General features: G+C 36.4%; 1 protein-coding gene and 1 long non-coding RNA gene across 2 annotated transcripts; both read right to left on the bottom strand.

Annotated features, from left to right (window-relative positions):
• Positions 1–674: 674 nt before the first annotated feature.
• LOC130996667 (uncharacterized) lies at positions 675–3278 on the bottom strand. Its single transcript, XR_009092712.1, has 2 exons — positions 1031–3278; positions 675–949 (listed from the first exon to the last, which is right to left on the bottom strand). It is a non-coding gene; the product is annotated as an uncharacterized LOC130996667 (long non-coding RNA).
• A 7784-nt stretch (positions 3279–11062) lies between these two features.
• On the bottom strand, positions 11063–13768 carry LOC130996666 (caffeoylshikimate esterase-like). The gene is made up of 8 exons (XM_057921965.1): positions 13569–13768; positions 13451–13483; positions 13243–13369; positions 12994–13140; positions 12633–12763; positions 11947–12084; positions 11730–11828; positions 11063–11596 (listed from the first exon to the last, which is right to left on the bottom strand). The coding sequence occupies exons 1-8, from the start codon at positions 13569–13571 to the stop codon at positions 11336–11338; spliced, it is 939 nt and encodes a 312-aa protein (XP_057777948.1). The 5' UTR covers positions 13572–13768; the 3' UTR covers positions 11063–11335.
• Positions 13769–22481: the final 8713 nt, after the last annotated feature.

Genomic DNA, 22481 nt, shown 5'->3' with positions numbered 1-22481 from the left:
GATTTATATACATGATGATTTAATTTATTTTATCTTCAGTGGACGATGCACTCAAAATATATTTTGAGTCCATTAATTTATTAATGATGATTTAACATTTAAGTGTTAAATATGAATTTTTATTAATTACTAAAGTTGATCCATGTGGTTAGTTAAATTATTAAATTGACAAGCCCAAATGGATTTTATACTTCAAATAAGAATTAGTCTTGTATGTGTTAATGTATTTAAATGAGTTTGAAACCATATGATTAATGTATTAATCTCTTAGATATTTTGATGATTAAGATGGAACCATACTAAGCATACTGAAGAAATTCCACATTCATACTAAGCATGCTGAAGAATTTCCACAATCATGCTAAGCATGCTGAAGAAATTCCACAGTCATGCTAAGCATGCTGAAGAAGTCCACAATCATGCTAAGCATGCTGAAGAAATTCCACAGTCATGCTAAGCATGCTGAAGAAGTCCACGATCCTCATCCATCCAAGCCACCCCATTTTTCTTTTATAACCTACACCATTTTCAGCCAATTTCCACCTCTCACATTTATCTACCATCTCTCGCAGCCAAGAAACGACACCACATCTTTCATCATTCAAGGTTTATATTCTAATTTATATATTATGATATCCTTCAATTGTATACATCAACTCCAGAACACCAACACATGCTCATTAACTCAGATTTACATATGCTTTGATAAATGAAGAAAATGAGTAGCAGATTCATAGATTTACAGTTACTAAATATGTACTTGTGAACTGAAGTTACAAGGAAAGAGTTAAAACTTTTATTTGAGCAATTACAGTATATGATTCTTGCACAAAAAACCCTTTGTGTTGGCTGATTGCGTGTGTGAGTCGAGGTCAGGGGGAGGGCAGCCTCGGTGGCTCGTCGTCGCCGGCGGTTGACGGACGGCGACGGAGCCGCGGTGGTTTCCGTTCTGCCATAGAGGAAAAGAGGAGAGGGGTTTTCAGATTTTTAATTTAAAAAAAAGGGAAAATGGTAGAAGATAGGGTTTTACCTGGGTTGTCGGCGGCTGCGGCTGCGGCTTCGCCGGAAATCGGAGGGAGGAAGGGCGGCGGCCATGGCTGTCCTGTGGTCGCCGGATTCGAGGGCGTCGGTGATTCAGGGCTTCGGCGGTGGCTGGCTTCATTAACAGCTGCTGCTACTGCTGCCGGAGTCGAGAGAAGGGAGATGGCTGACCGGTGCTGTCCTCGCCGGGGAAGAAGACGACGCGGCGGCGCGGCTTACGCCGTGTCTGCGTGCGTGTGTGTGTGAGTCAGTGAGAACTGAGAGAGAGGGAGAGAACCGAGAGGAAGAGGAGAGATGCCGAGGGAGAGCAGAGCGCCGCTCGTCGGCGGCGATGGCGCCGTTGAACGGCGGCGGCGGCGGAGAGAGCGCAGAGGCGCCGAGAGTGAGAGAAGAAACTGAGTGTGTGCGTGTGATGTAGGAGGAAGGAATAAGGGAAATAGGGTTTAGGTATTGGGAGTGGGCTTGAGAATTGGGCCTATGATGGGCCGATTTTTAATTAAATTGGCTGGGCTTTTTATTTAATTATGTTGGGCTTGCTGTTGGGCCGAGACTTGGGTCGATTTTAATAATTGTTTGGACCTTATTCAAAGAAAAACATAATAGACTTAATTTATCTAATTAATTTGGGCTTATATCTATTTAAATTATTTGAGCCCTTAATTATTAATTTAAATTGAGCTTGATTAATTTAATTATATATTGACCTTTAAATTAATTATTTAAATGAAGTTCTTTTATTTCAAGTATCTTTACAAATGGACTTTAAAATAAAATATTTTGAGTTAAACTCTTATTTAAATTAATTCTTTTCAAATGACTTATTAATATGGATTGTTTGAAAATGATTAAATTATTTTAAATATGAGAAAGCATGATCTATGATGACATAATTTGTTTATGTAATATTATATGATTTGTTATTAAATGACGGAATATCTGACTTGATGGCGTGAGTAGAATGAGTTATGGTTGATGCGCATGTTGATATTCGAATAAATAGTTTCGAACCTAAATGTTAGTTATGTGATAAATGTTTTGAGTTTAAGGTTTTGAACGAGACGAGACAAGATTAATATGGATGCTAGAACCCTAAAATCATAAAAAAGGAGATAGTTTAGTTTAGAGACCTATCTTCCTTTCTTACACGACTTTCTTCTCGAACTTATCGACTCTTCGTCAATAAAGGTCCAGACGGGAAGTGAAAGCTAAAGAAGGAGGTAACTCTACGCCCCTAGTGGGAACGAATAAGGTGGGCATTACTTTTACTATACGTATATAGAGATCCCCTGCGTGTCGTAGGCCTCTTATACGAATGAATGCATGAGATGATTTAACTGTTAATTTCAGTTTTATATATCTATCAAACGAGTTTAATGCTACCTTTGAACAAGTTATTTCGTTACAAATCTTTGAACTGGAAAATATTACAACTGTTGTCTTGCCATAAAATGTTTAAATTTTAGTATGATATCTATCTGCTTTGGCTTTGCCAATGATGCAATCGAATTCGGGTCCTGAGCAGTTGATAGCTATCCTGCCAGGGCTAGTGTACACCAGTGACCGTGAGTCATCTAGCGGGTTGGCCGGTCAAGTGACCGTGAGAGGTGGCCACCTCTCCGGCACACAGTTCCAGATATGATAGATTACAAGAGAACTTAGTCTGCAGACGAACTTTAAGAATCACAAATGAATTTAGTAAGCTTGGGCCTTTTTAGCGAAAAACTCCCTTGCTGTACTGTTTATGATGGCATGACAATTTACAGTTTTCAAGCATGTATTTTTATACCTAGGCATACGTGCCCACTGAGTGCTTTTGTACTCAGCCCTGCATATGTTTTCTAAATGTGCAGGTTGAGCTGATGTGATGATGGTGCTGCAATGAGCGGAGTCTCCAGGGTTGTTAATAAATAGTTAACCTGTCTAGAATATGTCTTCATACATATGTCTAGCTACTTTCCGCTGCAAGATGTTGTTGATGTTATAGTATGTTATGTCATACTTTGAGTCTTAAGAGAATGGTTTCATATGATGTATAACTTGATTAATGATATTAATTAAGTTTTATGTTGTCTTTCATAGACTGTTCAAAAGAGTATTAATGAGTAAATACGATGATTTTTCTTAAGTTAAGTCAGATTTACGGTTTCAAATGATGCCCCTTTCTTTTCCCGCTTCTGAATCCCCTTCCCGAGTCATAACCCCGGTTAAGCCATCCTTAGGGATTGCGGGCTGTGACAATTTCATATTATGCTTGTTCTCTGTCACGATTAACGACTGCAAATGGGTGAAGCAACTGAAAGGTGAGTGAACTTTAGCCGAGTACAAAGCTGGTTTATAAATTTTTATTTATAAACTAAAATGTAAAGCAATTCTTCGTCGAAACTTAGCAGAAAAGAAACAAAAGTATTGCTCTCTTATTGTTTTCTGTGGGAACAAAGGTAGGATTCTGTTTTTAAAAAATTACTCCCTCCGTCCGCCAAAATTATGTAAAATTGCTTGGGCACGGGATTTAATAAAATTGGTGATGATTTTGATGTAGTGGAGAAAGGGTCCCACCACTTTATGAAATGTGTGGTTGAGATTGAATTTTGAGTGGGTTTTTTGTAAATAAAGAGTGTTAGTAAGGATAAAATATTAAAGAGGATGGTGGGACCATTGCCATAAAAGGAAAGTGACATAATCTTGGCGGACGCCAAATATAGTAATTTTTACATAATCTTGGCGGACGGAAGGAGTATATTACAACTTAATGTGATTTTTCATCGAAATTTGATGGGCTACAAACTAGTTACTCTAAAAGTGAGACCATTATTTCATCAACACACTCAACCAATTTATTGTATAACTCATGTCATTGTCACATGAAGATACATTTGATGGACGGAGAAAGTATTGATTATAAGCCACAAAGAAATATTTTAAATTTAACCAATATGTTGGGTCCACGAGGGTTAAGAAACTGGTGTAGTGGGGGGGATACACCAGAAGGCCAATTTGCAGATTTAAAACATTTGAGGCTTCTTTGAAAAACACACTCTCAAAAAATGTAAGAACTCCTGACTGGTAGTGAGCGTAAGATGACACAAAATTTCAGTCAAGGAGTTTCAACTTTGAGTGTGAACACAAGACTGAATTTAAGAAGGTTCAAATCAATAGGGGTGAGCAAAATCGGACCAAAACCGACGAACCGAACCGAACCGGTCGGTTTTTTCGGTCCGGGCTGGTTTTGGTCCAGTGATTGGTCCGGTCCGGTCCAAATTTCCTGGACCGAATTATAGTCGCTTCAGTTTCGGTCCGAAGGAGGGCAAAACCGATGAAAATCGGACCGAACCGAATATATATATATTTAATATATATTTATTATTTTTATTAATATTATTAATTATTTCTAATATTTTAAAACTCAGAAACCCTAATTCCACTTGGGTTAAACCGGCCCGGAGGATTTTATTTCATGAATTTTTGTGGTATTATTGAATTATTGTTGTTAAACAGGTTTTATATGTGTAAAAATGTGTTTTTTAGTTTATTTCGCAAGCTGCCCAAATTTTTGGTTTTGGATCGAACCGGACCGAGGACCGACAACGGTTTCGGTCCGATTCCACTTCGGTCCCAATGTTTAAGTCAGTCCGGTTCGGTCCTAAAAGTTTTAGATATTCGATCCTCGGTTTTGTCGGTCCGGTCTGGTTCGGTCCGGTTTTGTCACCCCTACAGATCAAGACACAGATCAATGCACAATTGATCTTATTTTAAACTTCAGTCAAGTGAGTTAAAACAGATAGGCATTATGGATCTCACTGACAGATCAAGGATTAGTCAGTTCGATCAGTAACACACGCAGCTAGAAAACGATCTTTTGCAAAATAGCCTTTTTGAAGGTTGGGTTATCAGTTTACAGAATTCTCTCGTTACTTATATTAGTTTCAGTTGAAAAGAGATTAAGCGCATAAGTAAAGTTACAACTAAAAGCAATAAATAACACAGAGAATTTTACGTGGTTCGGATAGACATCTTACATCCACGGTCAGCTGGTTAGACTGACAACCACTAGGTTTGTGCTTACGGGTGCACATCGAACCTTACAACTGAAACAACCGTTTCAGTGTCAACACACTGGGTTGGACTTCTCGTCTCTTTTCTCAATCTCACAAGCTCGCTAAGACTTCACTCGTCTTGCTTGCGGGGACTGAGAACTCTTAAGTTTAGACAACCGTTTAAAACTCAAACTCTCAAACACTTTTTTCGCTCAGTTGAAAAGGGGTTTGAACTACCAACTAGATTACAGAGAACAGGCTCTCTGTAATTTACATCTAGGCTTAAGATTTACAAGGGAATGCCTAGAGGTTCTAAGAGAATATATGTAATCAGGTAACTGATTTTTGGCTTGGTGTATTCTTTTCTTCGATTCAAACTAAGGAATGGAATGAGTAGGCTGAACAGCAAGTTTGACAGAGATTCAGCAAGATGTGGTTGAATCGGTGAAGATTGAGCTTGGACGTTGAGTCTATTTATAGGCAAAGTCTTGAATAGATCCGTTGGTGGAGATTGTCTTCAGGATCTTGCCGTTGTGAGATATCTTTCAATCCGGGCTCATGTCTTCAATCTTCTGATCTCCTTGAGTCTAAAAGACGTAAAGTTTTCTTTCTTGGAGATGGTGTTTGCAGGCCGATATGACACAACAGGAGAGGCTTTGTGTCAGGATAGACGATCTCATATCTTCGGGATTTAATGTTTTTGTTTTTTAGCATTAATTGTGCTAAGTACAGCGGTTGACTACTTTAGCTTCTTGAGGAATGAACTGATGCTTTTCCAAAGTATCAGTCATGTTTGTATGTAGTCTTCAGTATCGTTCCTTTAGTCAGCTCTGCTGATCATGTGACTTCGATCTTCTATTTCAGTTAAGCATCATTCTTTCTTCAGTCTGGTGCCTTCAGTTAAGATCTTCAGTCTTTGCTGCTTCAGTCTAAACTAGTGAGGACTAAAACACATAAATCCATAAGAGAGAAACAAACCAGTACAACTTTCTAATTCCTTTGGTATCATCAAAACCAGGAGGTTGGATATATTTTTTTGTGTCCCAACACAATACTATACTTTTCACTTGCAAAAATAATTTATAAGGGTTTATATTAAGAAATACCCAGTTTCATGTAGCAAAAATATTATATTGTACCCACAATTATAAAAACACAAAAAAAACTATCCATTTTTGTTGAAAAGACATTTTTACCCATATGGGCATTTACTTTGCATCATTGAGTATTTTTTATCCTTAAGAGTAGGATTTCTCCAATCTCACCATTTTCGTGGGATTGAATCAAGCAAAACTAGCCTAATGATAAAAATAATCAAGGATTTTGGGATATTCCAAAGTTTCAATCCATCAAAGTAAACAAGGGATTAACCTTATTATTTATATCTATCAAGGCTAATCCTCCAAAGTAAATGCCCCCTTTATAAATGAAAAAAAATACTCCCTTTGTTCCACTTTAATATGCTCACTTTTTTTCGGCACGAAAACTAAGAAACTTATTTTTTAGGAGAAAAGTAATATGGTACGTACCAATTAAGTATTTTAATTACACCACTAATTTTTCTTTACTCATCTCAATTCACTTAACTTAATTTGCACTATAAAGTGAGAATACAAAGGGCGACTGATGAAGTAAAATTAAAAGGGCGGCTGAATCATTGCAAACTTAAGTTTTTCATAATAAATTTAAACAAAAAAGGCGACTAAATCATTAAAATTCAAAATTTTCAGTTTTTCATTGCAAAATTTTGGCGGCTCACTACAAAGTGAGAATACAAACTAAGTGAAAATTCTAGCTCCACAAATCTTTAAAAAAGAAAAAAAAAAAAAAAAAAAAAACCCTTCCCTATAAACACACCTATATTTCTAACACCCTTCTTCATCTCCTTCTTGTTTCTTCATGCTTCTTCCTTTTAGAAAACTTCACAAAAATGCACTACAAGGATGCAAGTGAGGCACAAAAAAATCTTGTTGTGCAATTTCTTCTCCAACACTCAAAAGATGGAAAGCCTTTGTATGGGAAAATAATGGAAGCAGGCGCCAAATTCAACTTATCAAGGCTGATAGTCACTCGTGTATGGGCTGAAGCAAGAAAACAAAGCGCACAAGGTCAGGTTATACACTTATGCACAAAAAAGATAAATACACCAAGATTTACAAAGAGAGTACAGATTGATCCAGCACAAATTCAAAGCTTGGAACTATGTAGAATAGCAACAATTAGGAAGCTAGCAATAGGCATAAAGTGCAACACGAGCACATTGGAAAAATGGGTTAATCTACTGCTAATCAGAGCTCATACAAGTTCCATCAAGCCAGATCTTACAGCCCCCAATAAGCTTCTCAGGTTAAGGTTTTCTGTTCAAACCTTAGAGTATGACAGAATTGCTAGCATTCTCAAATTTAAGACTATGCACAACACGATACACATAGATAAGAAGTGGTTCTATATGACAAAAGTTTCACATCGATTCTATCTCACTCAAGAGGAGTCTGGAGCATACAAGAGGTGTAAAAGCAAAGTAAATCATCACCAAGGTGATGTTTATGTGTGCGGTTTGCATGCCCCTTTTTGATGAATCGGGTATGAAGAGGAACAGAGACATGTATGCAATGTAAAGATCCACTTTATCTTGTAGAATTAGTTTGTAACACGTAACATATTTTAAAGCTTTAAAGTTCTTTTTTTTTTCAAGATAATTCCATCATGCAAGGCTGGCTCATTTAAAAATTAACCTATTTTAGTACATTTAAGACTGAGCCTATTCTAGTAGACATCCCAAAAAGAAAAACGAACCTATTAGAATGAGACAGAGAGAGCATAAAATAAAACTGCCATCATATTCTCTACTCCCCCCATCAGGGAAGAAAAAAAAAAACTCAACACTTTCATCTTCCACACTCTCCTTTGTGCATTCCGTCATCATCTTCCTCAACCCCCCTCCCCCCCCCCTAAATAAAACTCCACTCTTGCATCGTCTTCCCCAACCCCCCTCCCCTCACCCAATCAATTCATCTTCTCAAGGGTGAAACGTGTTGTCTCCCACCCTGCCTGGTCCTTCACCCTTGATGTTGGTGCCTCCTACTCCTTGCATCATCGTTGTTGATGATGTCAGTGTAGATCCTGTTTATCTTTACACGCTTGATCGTGCGGGTGTGTAAGTGTGCATTAACTTACATGAAATGAAATACATGCTTACATGCTAAGTGATGCAAACGTGTAAACATGTATTAGCTAAAACTTATCCAATGCACATTTATACGTTAGATCGTTTGTCGTGTGAGCATTTAAGCATGCACTAATTAGCTCATATGAACCTAATACATGCCTACATGTTAAAAGATAACATTATAAAAATAAGTATCTTTTATACTTCATCCGTCCACAAAAAATAGTCCCTTTTGTCATTTTGGAATGTCCATAAAAATTAGTCTCTTTCAATTTTTGGAAATTATCTATCACATGGTGTGCCACATTCTCCACTCACAATACAATTAATTATAATTATAAAGGAGTACTACTTTTATGTGGACTATTTTCTCCACTAACAACACATTAACTATTTTTATTAAAATTCATGTCGTCCACCTTTAAGATTATTTTTGGTGGACGGATGGAGTATATTTTTATGAATATTATTTATTTTTACTATCTCAAAATTGATATTTTTCATTTTACCTCAAACTTATAATCTAAACTAGTATTAGAAAATAACGCCTACAACCATTCCAAATGTAAAATAAAATGCTTCCTGCAGTTTAGTTATCAGAAACGTGAAAGAAGAAGGAAAAAAGTCAGTAGCTATTGTAATTAATGCAAAGTAATGAATTGAATAACTCTTCTTATTTAATTAGTGGCTGAAAATTGAACAAGTTAATGGCCGCGAAAGCATTCGAGACGAGCCTAATTAGGCCTATATTTTATTTTATTTTTTAACAAAAAATTAATTAGGCTTTCCATCGGTGATTATTGTAATTGGATCTTCTTATACATCATACTAGTATTTTGCCCGTGCGATGCACGGGTATTATATTTTTTTAGATATTATAATTTTTATTTTTTTCTTTAAAAAAATTATTATATTTTTTTATTTTATATTAGTATTAATTAAATTATATATTATATAAAAATAATGTATATTGTGGTATAAATTTAGGAATATATCTTTGTAAGTGACATGAAATCACCAATCATATACTATATCAATAATTTGAAGTGAAATTGTCTAAAAAATGTTTAAAGTGAAATTAACTAAACGATGAGTTGCGATCATATTTATTAACCTTCACTATTATGTACACATCATTTATTTTATACACTTATTTTAAAATTTAATAATAATTATGCAAACAATAATTTATTATTGAAATCCATAAAATTAAACATATTTTGTTGTTGATTTTATCATAGCCATTAAAAATAATGTATTTACAATTTTTTCAATGAACACATGATCTGCTTTTATATATAAATGTAGCTTTCTGATTAGACGGTTGCACTCGCGTTCAAACTCTGACCCGCGCACAAATACAAACCCGCTTCCTGATTCGAACTTTGTAAATGACACTATTCAATTATACAAATGACAGTGTCTGTAATTGACTCTATTCGATTATACAAATGACACCGCGTATAATTGACATTATAATATTGTAAATGACATTGTGTATAATTGACACTATTCATAAATATAAACGACACTTCATGTCATTGACATCATAAAATTGTAAATGACACTATAATGTTTCAAAATGTTGTAGTGTAATTTGTATAACTGAATAATGTTAATTATAGGCAGTGACATTTGTATAACTGAATAGTGTCATTTACATTATTTGAATCAAGATGCAGGTTAAAGTCTGAGTGCGGGTATAACCCGATTCTACAGTGCACCCAATAGCACCTAAGTTTTTGTGTTCTGATTAATTGTTTACCTATTTTTATAAACGACAAATTAGTGTTGCTGATTATTTTGTTTCAAAATCTAAACAATTTAACAATTATCATCTAATTTCATGAAGAAAATGCATATTACCTAAAAAAAATACTACATCTTAACTATTTTTTTCCATGTAATCGTTTTCAATTTTAGGGTGAAATTGATTTTTTTATTTTTTTTAATCTTTTAACCTATATAAATAATTTAAAAATAATAATTTTATTTATGTCTCATTGAACATATTTTCAACTAACTTCCTATCCATACAATCATTTTACACAAAAACAATTTTTTTTTATATATTTTGACGATAATTATTAAGTTTAGAATAAATTAATGTGGTTTAAGAACCTAATGTTATTAGTGTATTATATGAGAGATTATTTTTTACCAAAAAAATATCATTATACTTTTGTAGTATTATTTCTTATGAAATCCAATATTTTAAGATAAATATAAATGCTAATTCAATTGAGCATTTATATTGAAAATGAGAACAAATTATAGTCGTAATTTAATAGATGAGAAATAGAACTTGCTAGTATAAATAAAAATCAGCATTAATTATGTAAATAAATGTTGAAATTAATATTGAATTGTGTAAATTAAGGTTAAAATTAATGCTACACTTTGGGCGGGAAAATAGTATAGGCATATTGGTTCCACTTTTATATAGATATAGATGAGGATCCCATCCATTTAATTTAGCTTTCAGGCATATACAACACAAACAAACAATAAGCGATATATAGTAATTAAAATTAATTGAGTTATTATAAAAGCCTCTTGAAATTTACTCGAGTTAGTTACTTCACATAGAGTTAACCTAACTCATGCATAATAATTTCTCTCAATCCTTACAACACGTACGTACGTATCCTCTATAAGTAGTAAGAGTTTTCATTTATTATTGTTGTGGTCCATGGAAATAAATAGAGACTTCACACATCTCATCATGTCAATTTATTTTAGTTATGTCCAAATTTTATTTTGAGATAGCTGTGGTCGCGTGTTCACAAGTTTGTGCAGCTATATCAACCAAAAAATATTGAAAAAATAATTAATACTATTAAGAATATTATTATTAATTACATCCAATAATTTCCAAACACTCGGTAAATTGCACACTACAATTGATACATGGAGGAAAAGACAGGCTTTATCTTTAAAGAATAATCACTTTTGTAGTTTATAAGTTATAACAACCAACTAAAAGAGAAAGAAAGAGTAAAACAATAAAATATGCAAAAAAAAAAAAAAAAAAAAAAAACAATAAAATATGAGGTGAGGTGTATGAAGCGGTAAAAAGTAGTGATATTCCTTATTTAGCGTTTTGATCATTAGCAGACTTGAGTTGCTCTTCCAATCTGGCGTTCAGTCGTTGGTCAACCCAGTTGACGATGTCGGAGAATACGATGTCGAGGTTTTCCGGCAGCTCGCCGTACGACAAGGAGTGCCACATTCCGGGATACAGCTTGATGGTCTTGTCGGCGGCGCGTGCCGTTTCGTGCAGTGTCTTGCTCACCGACGGATCCGTCACCTTATCTTCTTCCCCGTGCAGAACAATGAACGGCAACGAAACCTGCACCCAATAATTTAGTATTTCTTTTTTCTTTAATTCCAAATATAATTAGTGGACGCAATTCGATTCATCAGGATAAAACAATGGTCCAAAATCATAACGACACAAATTAAATTAAGAGACAGAACCAAACCTCTTCAAGCCTTTTTTCCAAATCCGTGCTGACTGTATACAGTTGGTAGCTAGTTTGCAATCGAGGTCGGCCTTTATACGTGTAAGCATTGGACCTAACCTGCGCACAATAATGTATATATGCTTGTTTTTAATTAATCACTACATTTGCTTTCATTAATTATATAATAACTGTCCCTAATAAAATTCAAATTTTAAAAAATATAGTATGTATATACCTCTTGTCTAACTTGTGGGTCCCTGAAGGCAATGTCAATTATATCTGGAGTTGGAGTAAGTTTCCATGTAGGGATGATCCGAGCCAGCGCAGTCAAAATAGTGATCACCACTGGGCTTGGTTTAATATCGTCAGCAATCTGGATTTTGATTTCACCGGCATCGTTTACTTTACATGATAGATAAGATGCATGATTGAGTATTATTTTTATGCTCGATAGTAGAATTTTTCCAATTTCTACCATTTTAATGGAATAAGAATCAAGTAAAATTAACTTAAATGATATAATCAATGATTAATCTTATTATTGTTATCTATCAATGTTAACCCTTCGAAGTAAACGCCCTTGATATTATTATATCATTAATTAGAAGCTTCATATGTAATGTGACATGTATACTGTTATGAGTCAACAAATTTTAATAAACTCAAAGCTCACCGTTAGCAGGATAGATAATGACACGGTTGATTTTTTGTTGTAAAAGATAGAATTATACATAGATATTTCTTCTACAAGTTGGAATAAATTAAAATTCCGTTGACAAAATAGTGTAAAAGTTCCTAGAGTAGTAAAAGTGAAGCAATTACATATTTTTGGGTAACCATACCATATTTTGATTTGAAGTAGAGTTGTATTTTGTGGTTTGTTAGGTGGTGTGTTGAGTGTTTCGAAACAAATAAAGTTACCTTGCACATGGGGGCAACGAGGACGGCACCATCCCAAAAATCGGGCATTTTTCTATGCAAGCGCAGGACCATCGCCCCTCCCATTGATTCCCCCATTAATATCCTCAGCTTATTCCTATTCTCTTTCCTCTCTGCATAAACATTATTTAAATCAATTCAAATCTGATTAAGTCAACATTGCACATCCATTAATCCCATTAATTACGGGATTAGTTACATCATTATTTTAATAAATATACAGTATTTAACGAGCCAAGAGTCCACGGAGGAGAGGACTGCTTCTTTGTTTTAATCTTTTCGAACTAATCCGACGACAATTTCTCTTTTTTTATATATATAATAAAAGGTCGGAAAATCTCACCTGAAATATTGGTGAAGTGGTCGGAGAGATCGTCGACGAGATCGTCGAAGCTGGTGATGAGTCCGAGCAGGCCGGAGGATTTCCCATGGCCTTCGCAGTCGATGCCGTGGACTTCATACCCCGCCTCCACTAGTCGAGCGGCGCAGCCTGTTCGAATCAATCAATTAATCGATCAATTGAAAATTAAATGAGGAAATACGATTCGATTTTTCTATTTTTCGGTGATATATTGGAAAATTTTGATTTTACCTCTCATGGAGATGCTACACTCCATGGCGTAGCCATGGCAGAGGAAAACCAGAGCTTTTGCCTCTTTATCTGCAGGCGCCCATCGGCAGGTGAATAGCTTCACTCCACGTGGTCTCACTATGAATTTCTGTATCAAAAATTCATTCAAATTTCAGTTTATGGATCGTTAGTAATCTTCGAAATTGGCTTGCTCAGTAGGTTTAATTACCTCTTCATATATGACGTTGCTGTTCGCGGTTTCCTGCAAAAAAGTTGCAACAAAAGAAGTCTTAAAACTATGTAGAAATGATTTGTGAATTGATACATATCTGTGTGTGTATACGCACCATTCGTATGTAAAGGAAAAAGAGCAAAAAATGATAGATTTTTTTGTTTCTCTGAAAAGAATTCGTGTGTGGGAAATATGAAAAACAGAGAGATTGAGATGAAGGTGATGAGGAGTGGAGTTCGTATTTGGTTGGCTATTTATGGAACGGATACGAACTTGATCGAGACGTCTAAATCGACGGCTAATTCTTTCCTATTGGTTTCGTCAACTTGACTACTTGGTGACATGTTCCACTCATCATTTTTAATTATATAATCCCAATTTTTAATTCGAAAAAAGATAAATTTTCATGATATGAACCGATTATATTAGTATTAATTTTTCAACCCTCAACTTTGAACCTAAATAAATTAATTACGTTGTTATATTATATAATTTTATGATTAATTTACGTCCTCTGCATATTTTTGAATATAAAGAATGTGACAAATTTTTTTCCACTTATATATTTGTCATTTACTTTAGAAAATAAATGGGCATCTCTCATGTGGACGTTTATATGGACAGTACAGACACAGTACAGAGTCTACAGACCATTCAAATACAAAAAAAGAAATTATAAATTTGAATCCTTAAAAATTGCCACATCATTAACAAATATACATCAAATTTCTTGGGGTTAATAGCCGAAAAATACACGAACTTTTACGAAATTTGCATATTGCACATGAGCTTCAAAAATAGCCCCAAAATACACCACCTTTTAATTTAGTCGAAAATTGCACACGCGTTGACCATCACCTTGATCGGTGTTGACGTGGCACCGGAATTTTCAGACGTGGACTCACCGGCATTCAAAACGACGTCGTTTTGAGTGAGTATAAATAAATAAATAAATAAAACAAAAAAAAACAAAAAAAGAGGAAACGCCTTTTCTGCTCTCTCTCTCTCTCTTTCTCTCTATATGCAGATGGCCGCACAACGGTGCCGCCCCGTTCTTCATTCACCGGCGTTGATGCCGAGCACCACCGCCACCTTTTCCAGACGCACCACCGCCTTCTTTCCGCACAACATCAGCGTCGCCCTCTCCACCCCCTTCCCCAAAACCTAATTATTTGGAAATCTGCAAATTTGGAATTCGATTTTGAAACTAGATCTGCAAATCTGGAAATCGATCTTGAAATCGATTTTGAAGATGTCGTTGGGTGGTGGAAATCGATTTTGAAGCTGGCGTGGGGTGGTGGAAATCGATTTTGAAGCTGTTGGAAATCGATTTGAAAATCGATTTTGAAGCAGGTGGAAATCGATGGTGGTGGAGATTTTTGTGGTGGTTGTTATGGTAGAGGTGAGGTCGGAGGTCGGAGATTTGGAAAACAATCTGGTTGGTTTGGTTGGTGGAGGCGGCGTGAACTAGGTGGTGAGGACGGCGTCGAAGTCTCCTCTGCCGCTTACCTGCTGCTTCACCCCCGCAGCCCCCGCCGCCGCCTCGAACATGGGGCTGAAGTCGTTGTTGTTGTAGCCGGAGTGTGGAGAGAAGGAGGCCGCGAATCGACGGTTGAACGGCGCTGCTCCCATCGCGGTTGATGTCGGAGAAGCGTTCCTCGCCGGAGAAGCAGGAGACGGCTCCAGATCTGGAAGGGTGGAGGTGGCGGTTGAGTGGAAGAGGGAGGCCGCAGTGAGGATTTTTTTTTTAATTCTTCAAAATATCAAAACGACGTCGTTTTGCCCACGTGTAAAAAAAGCCACGAGTAATGCCATGTAATGTTAAATATTGTCCACGTCATCGCCGGTCAAACTTAAGTGCTGCCGGAACTTTCATCGTGTGCAATTTACGACTAAATTAAAAGGTGGTGTATTCTGGGGCTATTTTTGAAGCTCATGTGCAATATGCAAATTTCGTAAAAGTTCGTGTATTTTTCGGCTATTAACCCAATTTCTTGTTGAAATAATCACTCTTAACTTTGGGATGAAGCTAATATTGTTAGTTTGCTTCTTTGCATGCTAGATTTTTTTTTTTTTTTTGCAATAATTTTTTTTCTTTTCTCTCTCTCTCTTTTTTTTTCTTTCTAAAACTTGGACAATTTGATTTATAATCGATAAACAATATGTATCTTATATTAAATATTATGATAATATTTTTTTTATTACAATATTATGATAATATTTTTAAGGATAAGTATCACTTTTCCCCCAATATTGTCATCCCTATCGCCTTTAACACCCTAGAGCCAGGATTGGCGTTGCTCACTACCTCAACGTGTCAAAACTGAAACAAATCGCCCCCCGCGTTTTAACGGTGCTAAACCTCGTTAGAGAATTTTTTTATTATTATTTTTAATAATTGTGGGCACACACATAGACACCAACGACAGTGTCTCCCTCGTCGGTGTCGTTGCACTCAACCGCCAAGCGGCGTCTCTCTCCTCACTCTCCCCCTTTCTCTCTATCAAAAACCTTAGACACCCAATTTCCAACCAACGCTGACGCTCGCTGCCTGCCGCCTCTTCCTTCAAAATCCGGCAGCCTATCGTTGGCTACCACCTTCACCGTCGTCTCCTCTTTCTATTTCCAACGAAAACGCCATCTTCCTCAGCCTCAATTTCTGCGAACCCTCATTTCTCTCACACACTAAACCAAGCAGCAGCAACCTCGCGGCCGCCGCCTCTTCTCGCCGCCTGCCACCCCTTTGCCGGCCACAACAGCAGTAGCAACGGCGGCAACACCGCCATCCTTCTCTCTGCGTCTTCCCATCTCACAACTCTTCCCCAAATCTCTAAAATCCCCAAAAAAAGAATCCTTAAATCTGCCCTTCATCCCCTCTCATTCTCTCTGCTGTACAATCAATGACAAAGGGTCGTTGCCATCAACGCCAACTCTCTATCTCTGTCTCTATCTTTTCTGGCGAATCCCATCGTGAATCATCATCACCAACTCCTCCGATTCTTTCTGAATCGCTCTCTCCAATAGGGCAAAATTTTAGACAGAACGCCCAGCAGCTTGAAACACCGCCACCGCCCCGAATGTTTAGAAAATTATTTAAAAAAAAGTCTAACGGGGTTAAGCACCGTTAAAACACGGGGGACGATTTTCTTCAGTTTTGACACGTTGAGTTAGTGAGTAGTGCCAATCCTGACTCCAGGATGTTAATGGCGATAGGGGTGACAACGTTGGGGGGGGGGGGGAGGGAGGAAAAAGTGGGACGGTCCAAAATGGAACAAGTCACTTTTAGTGAGACGGAGAGAGTATTTATTTATTTGTTAAATCTACAAATTTTAAATAATTAAATTACATATATTATTAAAATTAAATTAAATTGAAGTTTTAAAAAATTAACAATATAGTATAAAATAGAAGCTGACTATAGGGGTGACTACAATCACTAAAAGAAAATAAGTCATATTCCGACGGATTTAATGACAGGAAATTTACGTCGGGTTAGTGTCGGAAGCTACATTATCGCTCCACTGTTGACTTTACCGACAGAAATAAGAACGAAAGGTGACATGTATATTTTTCGCTAATTCAATGACAGAATTACCGATGAACTCGAATTTCGTCTATAAATTGAATACCTGTAGGGAAATGAATGAAATATTCTTGCCCTTGTTTTGATGATACCAAAATCTCTTAGGTTATTTCTACAGCATTAGTCTTTTTCGTTGAACTCAAGTGTTAGAGTTCAAAGTGCTTAGAATAGGACTCTGGCTTGCTGACTGATGAATAAAGACAGTGCAACTGAAGTCATTTCGACTGAAGCATCATGACACATTTCCTGACTGAAGATTGAATGCAAGTTTCAGTAAGAAGCTACTCAAAGGATTCATGTCATCGTAGAACTGAAGCAAAGTGAAAAGGGCCAACGACCTTTCTACTCTCGACTGAACTAAGGAGTATCAGACACGCAACATTAAATGCCATGTACGTAGCATTAAATGCAGAGGATTTGACGACCGTCCTTGCAAGGACCAAACTTTCTCTTTTCGTGTAAAGCTGCAGAAGTAACAAGCTCCAAGACAACACCGATTCAAATTCAAGTGTGAATGAGCTTGCAAAGATTGCCACCTCAGCCCATGAAGTGACTACTGTTGGATTTGTATACTGAAAGCAAGAACGTTTTATGCTTGTATACAATGATTCCTGTGTTCACTATTTAATCTCCTATCTGATTGTGTTCATGATTGCATATGTATGTCATTTGTCTCTATATAAGTAGATTATATGGTGTGTTGTAGATCACAAAAGATTATATAATTAGAATAACCTTAAGAGATATAAACTGATCACAGCCGAGATGACTCTGGGACGAGTCGTTGGTTTAGGCTGCACTATAGATGGAAGGAGTTTGTCTTGACTACTTGTCTATACTGGTACGTCATAACGTATTGATAGGATCACAGTGAGATGTATTCTTCTATCTGACATAAGTGAAGAATCAAGATCTCGGTGACTTAATAGAATCTTAATACTAATAAGATTTCAAATATATATGTTGATTCGTGTATCACTTTGACTTACTATGGGTGAGAGTTATATATTAACTTGAGTACTATGTATCTTGGGTGATAGCGGTCAATAGATGATATTTGGTTATCTCTATTAGTAGCCGTATCCGGTATAGGATAATGACATCCCCTTTAGGAGCTCAATAAGGTTTATTGCGTTAAACCCTGCAGGTTGATTAAGTTCAGTCGCAATAATAAAGTTGGAGTGGTACTGCTTAAGGATTACAAAGAGATTAATTAATTTAAACTGTCAGAGCTCTAATTAATTAATGAATATCGGATATTTTAAATACGGAGATTTAATAAGTCTAAATACAAGCTCCGACTCATCATCGGCAATAAAGGGGTAAGTCGGTATTGATTCTCTAGTGGAATGAATTAATACTTATGAATTAATTATGATCTGGGCTGATCATAGAAATTAATTCATTAGAGGCCCATCTTTATTCCTTGTATCTGATCCCTGGACCGGCCCAAAGTCTCCTGAGCCCAGTAGGAGTAAAAATCATCCCTCATAGTTATGGGAGCCCTAGGACTGTGTTTTGTCTATAAATACAGTTGTCTACTCTCAGAATAAGATACACACAATATTAGGGTTTTAGAGAGCAGCAAGGGGGCGCCAACTTTAAGAAGGCCGATTTCTCCTTGGGAATTCTCGTAGCACGTTGTCCATCCAACGTTGGGAGTTGAGCTGGATACAGTTCAGAAGGTCAGAACTGGAATCTTTCAAATCAGCCATCGACAGCCTCTGCATACAATTCACAAGTAAGTAATTCTAACTCCAATGTGCAGCACTTAAATTCATAGGAGCATGTTAGAGATTAATCGTTGTATGGTGAATTAGGATATCCGAGAAACGATCATTTTGGGGCTATCATCCTTCAACTACATCTCACAACGGCAGGAATTTTGAAGACGTTCTCTCCAATGAAACTATTCGGAACTCCATCTATAAATAGCGCCGAGGATCAACCGCAAATCTTTACCGATTCAATTACATAGTCGAAGCTCTGTAGAAATTGCTACCCAAGCTCAACCATCTACTAAAGATTGAATCGAAGAAGAGAGTCATCAAAGCTTAAGCCATCAAAATATCTGATCATCAAAGCTCTGTTAGATTTCTAGGCATATATCTCATATACATCCTAAGCCTAGATTCTGATTACGCGAGAGTCTGTTCTCAAGTAATCCTAGTTGAAAAACAAATTCAAACCTCTCTTTGTTTAGAGTTAAGCGTTTGAAGTTAGAGCGAGTTCAGACCAGTGTTCTGACTCAGAGTTCTTAGTGTGTGTTATTGCACTAAGAGGAGAAAGAAAAATCCAACTCAGTGTGTTGGTACTAGAACAGTCGTTTCAGTTGTTCAGGTTTACTTTGCACCCGTAAGCATTGCAGTCAGGTTTGCGCACCCGTAAGAACTAGCGAGTGATTGTCAGACTAATCATCTGGTCGTGGATGTAGGAACGTTGTTTTCCGAACCACGTAAAAATCTCTTGTGTTCTTACTTGCTTTATATTCAGTACTTGCGCATAACTCTGTTTCTCTAATACTGATTAACTGAAAAGAGTAACTAAGGGATTCTCTGTGAAGAAATTCTTTCAAGGCTATTTCACTAAGTTTAATATTCCGCTGCTAGAGTTATAGATTTAATTGAACAATCTTTTGATAGTCAATTAAAAAAGTAACTATACTCTGTTTTACTTACGACTGAAGTCTTACTTGAACCGAAGTTAATTGACCAGATCAATTAACTGAAGTCACCCACTGAACCTTTGTTTTAGTATCAGTCGCCACCCCTTGTCATCTGAAGCGTGCATTTTCAAATCAGTCAAACTGTCTTTCAGAACAAAGGTGTTGGTTTTAAGTAATCTTGTTTTCGAAAATAGCCTACAGGTGTATTCCCCTTCCCATACACCTGTCCTTTCAACCCTCAAGGGACCCAACAGTACCAACCAGTTTAACTGTGATCGGTAGTCGGCGTTAGCGTTCAGTCGGTGATTATATGTAGCAACGGAAAAGTACACATTACCGACGAAAAATTCCCTCTGGAATCATCCAGTTCTTTGTAGTGAATTTTAGATATTACTAAAGCAAATATATTATTTTAACTAAGCATTAGTTATCAATATATAGCTTATATTTTCTTAAATTATATAATTATATCAACTAATAACCATTTTGTACCCAATATGTCCAAATTTTACCGTAATAATATCTTAAATTTTATTATAATAATATATTTAAATTTATTTCAAGATAATAACGCCATAGGCTGGCTACATTCCTGTTAGGTCCGGAGGTTCTCGAATAGGTGTATGGGGGGGGGAATACACATATGGGCTATTTTTACAATTTCCTCTAAAAACAGAGGGATCTCAAGAATGAGATCAAAACGAAACTTTACACGCAAACTATGACACCTGTTGACTGAAAAGAGTTTTGACCAAACAGGGTTGACGACTGATACTGAAAACTCTTCAGTAATGAGTTATCAGTTAAGTCATTGGAACTTAACTGATGCATGTAAGGGCTTCAGTCGACTTTGCTAAAACAGAGATGATATAAGTCTTCCTGACTATCAGAGGATAGATCAGTCAGACTGATATCACACGCAACGGAAATAAACTTGTTTCGTAATAGCCTCAGTTGAGCATGTTGTTAGTCTTAGGTTTCTCTTTGCAGTTATTCAGTATTCAGTTTATCAACAGTAAGAACACAGATAAGAATGTAAAGACTGAAAGCTGTAAATAACACGGAGAGTTTTACGTGGTTCGGAAAACACTTTCCTACATCCACGGTCGGTTGATCAGACCAACAATCCACTCCGCAAGTGCTTAACCGGTGCACTGCAAACCGAACCGTGTGCTTGCCGGGTGCACACAACCGTTTCACTGAAGAGACCTTACTTCAGTACCCACGCTTCACTCGCGTCGAATTTCTCACTCCTAGCACGACCTTGCACTAGGATCTCACGGAGTCAGAGTACCTTCCTGAACTCCTTTTCACTCAAACACTCGGTTTCTTTCTTACGAAAGGAGGTTTGAAAAACTTGCCAACTAGACTTCAAAGAACAAGTTCTTTGGAGCAAGTTTTGACCTGGGCTTCTGGGTAAACAGATATATGCCTAAGGTCTAAGAGAATGTGTGTAATCAGTAGTGACTGATTTTAGCTTTGGAATTCTCTTCTTCGATTCAAGCTTTGGGGAGATTAAGCTTTGGGCTTAGTAGCAATTTCGGCAGAGCTTCAGCTTAGGTCGTTGAATCGGTGAAGATTGAAGTTGATCCTCGGGCGCTATTTATTGGAGAGGTCTTGAATAGATCCGTTGGCAGAGAATGTCTTCAAGATTTCTTCCGTTGGAGAGCAATTCGAATTTGGGCTGAGGCTTCAATCTTCGAGGTTCCTTGTTTGGTGGAAACGGCTCTCTTGAAAGACAGGAGACGTGACGTCTCTGATAAAGTAGCCACCAAATAAGAATGACCTCTGCAGAGAGGGATGATCCTGAGATCTCTGCATTTAATGCGGCTGTACTGTATAAGCACGTGGCTTCCTTTGAACGTTGGAAGTTCAGTCCGAGGAAGAATGTTTAACCGATACTTGACTTTAGTATCAGTCTGCTGAGTCCTCAAAGCACGCATTAAGTAATCAGTTCTGAATTGATTCTTCAACTGATACTTCAGTTGGTATCTTCAGTTTTCAGTCCTCCAGTCTTTAGAACTGCTAACTAAACTAGAAACGAACTCTAACTCTTGAGTTCAAAACAGTTCTAGTCTATTACAAATTAAACCTAAGGATTTTGGTATCATCAAAATAAAACCTGATATTCCATGGGGTTCCCAACAATTCCTTTAAGATGTAAATGGTTATAGGTTAAAATTGAATTAAGACTACGATAGAACATTGCCAATACTGACGTTGAAAAAGGTTAGTTATTTTAACTAGTGTTGCACCAGCGTTATGCATTGTGAATATTTAATACACTCTCATACATTATAATAAAATATTTATTGAATAACTAGAATGATGGGGGGTCCTAATCAATTTAGGGCATCCGTATATTTTTCTAATTTTTTTTAAATAATAAGTAATACTTTGTTTTCCTATTGAATGTGACAAATATTGAAAATAAGGATAATAGATATAGAGATGAACATTCAATTAAAAGTGTCAATAATTTAAATAAATGTATGCAATGTATAACATTTTTTTGTAAAAATACTAATACTTAAAAGTTATAGTACAATATTAATCAAAATCAATTAATATACTGATAAAAACAATGAAACTCAAATTCTATATAGATCCAAAATGTTTTAGTCTAATAAACTTTTTTTTAAAAATATTAATAAACATATAAATAAATAAAAACTTACTTTAATAATCACTCTGTCCCAATAGTAGTGTCTCATAACTTTTCGGCACGGAGATTAAGAAATGTGTAAAAAGTAGATAAAGTGGATTGGTGGAAATTATTT

This window comes from Salvia miltiorrhiza, chromosome 8, assembly GCF_028751815.1.
Source record: "Salvia miltiorrhiza cultivar Shanhuang (shh) chromosome 8, IMPLAD_Smil_shh, whole genome shotgun sequence".
NCBI lineage: Eukaryota > Viridiplantae > Streptophyta > Magnoliopsida > Lamiales > Lamiaceae > Salvia > Salvia miltiorrhiza.
The sequence above is the reverse complement of the archived record's forward strand: the minus strand, read 5'-3'. Positions and strand labels throughout refer to the sequence as shown.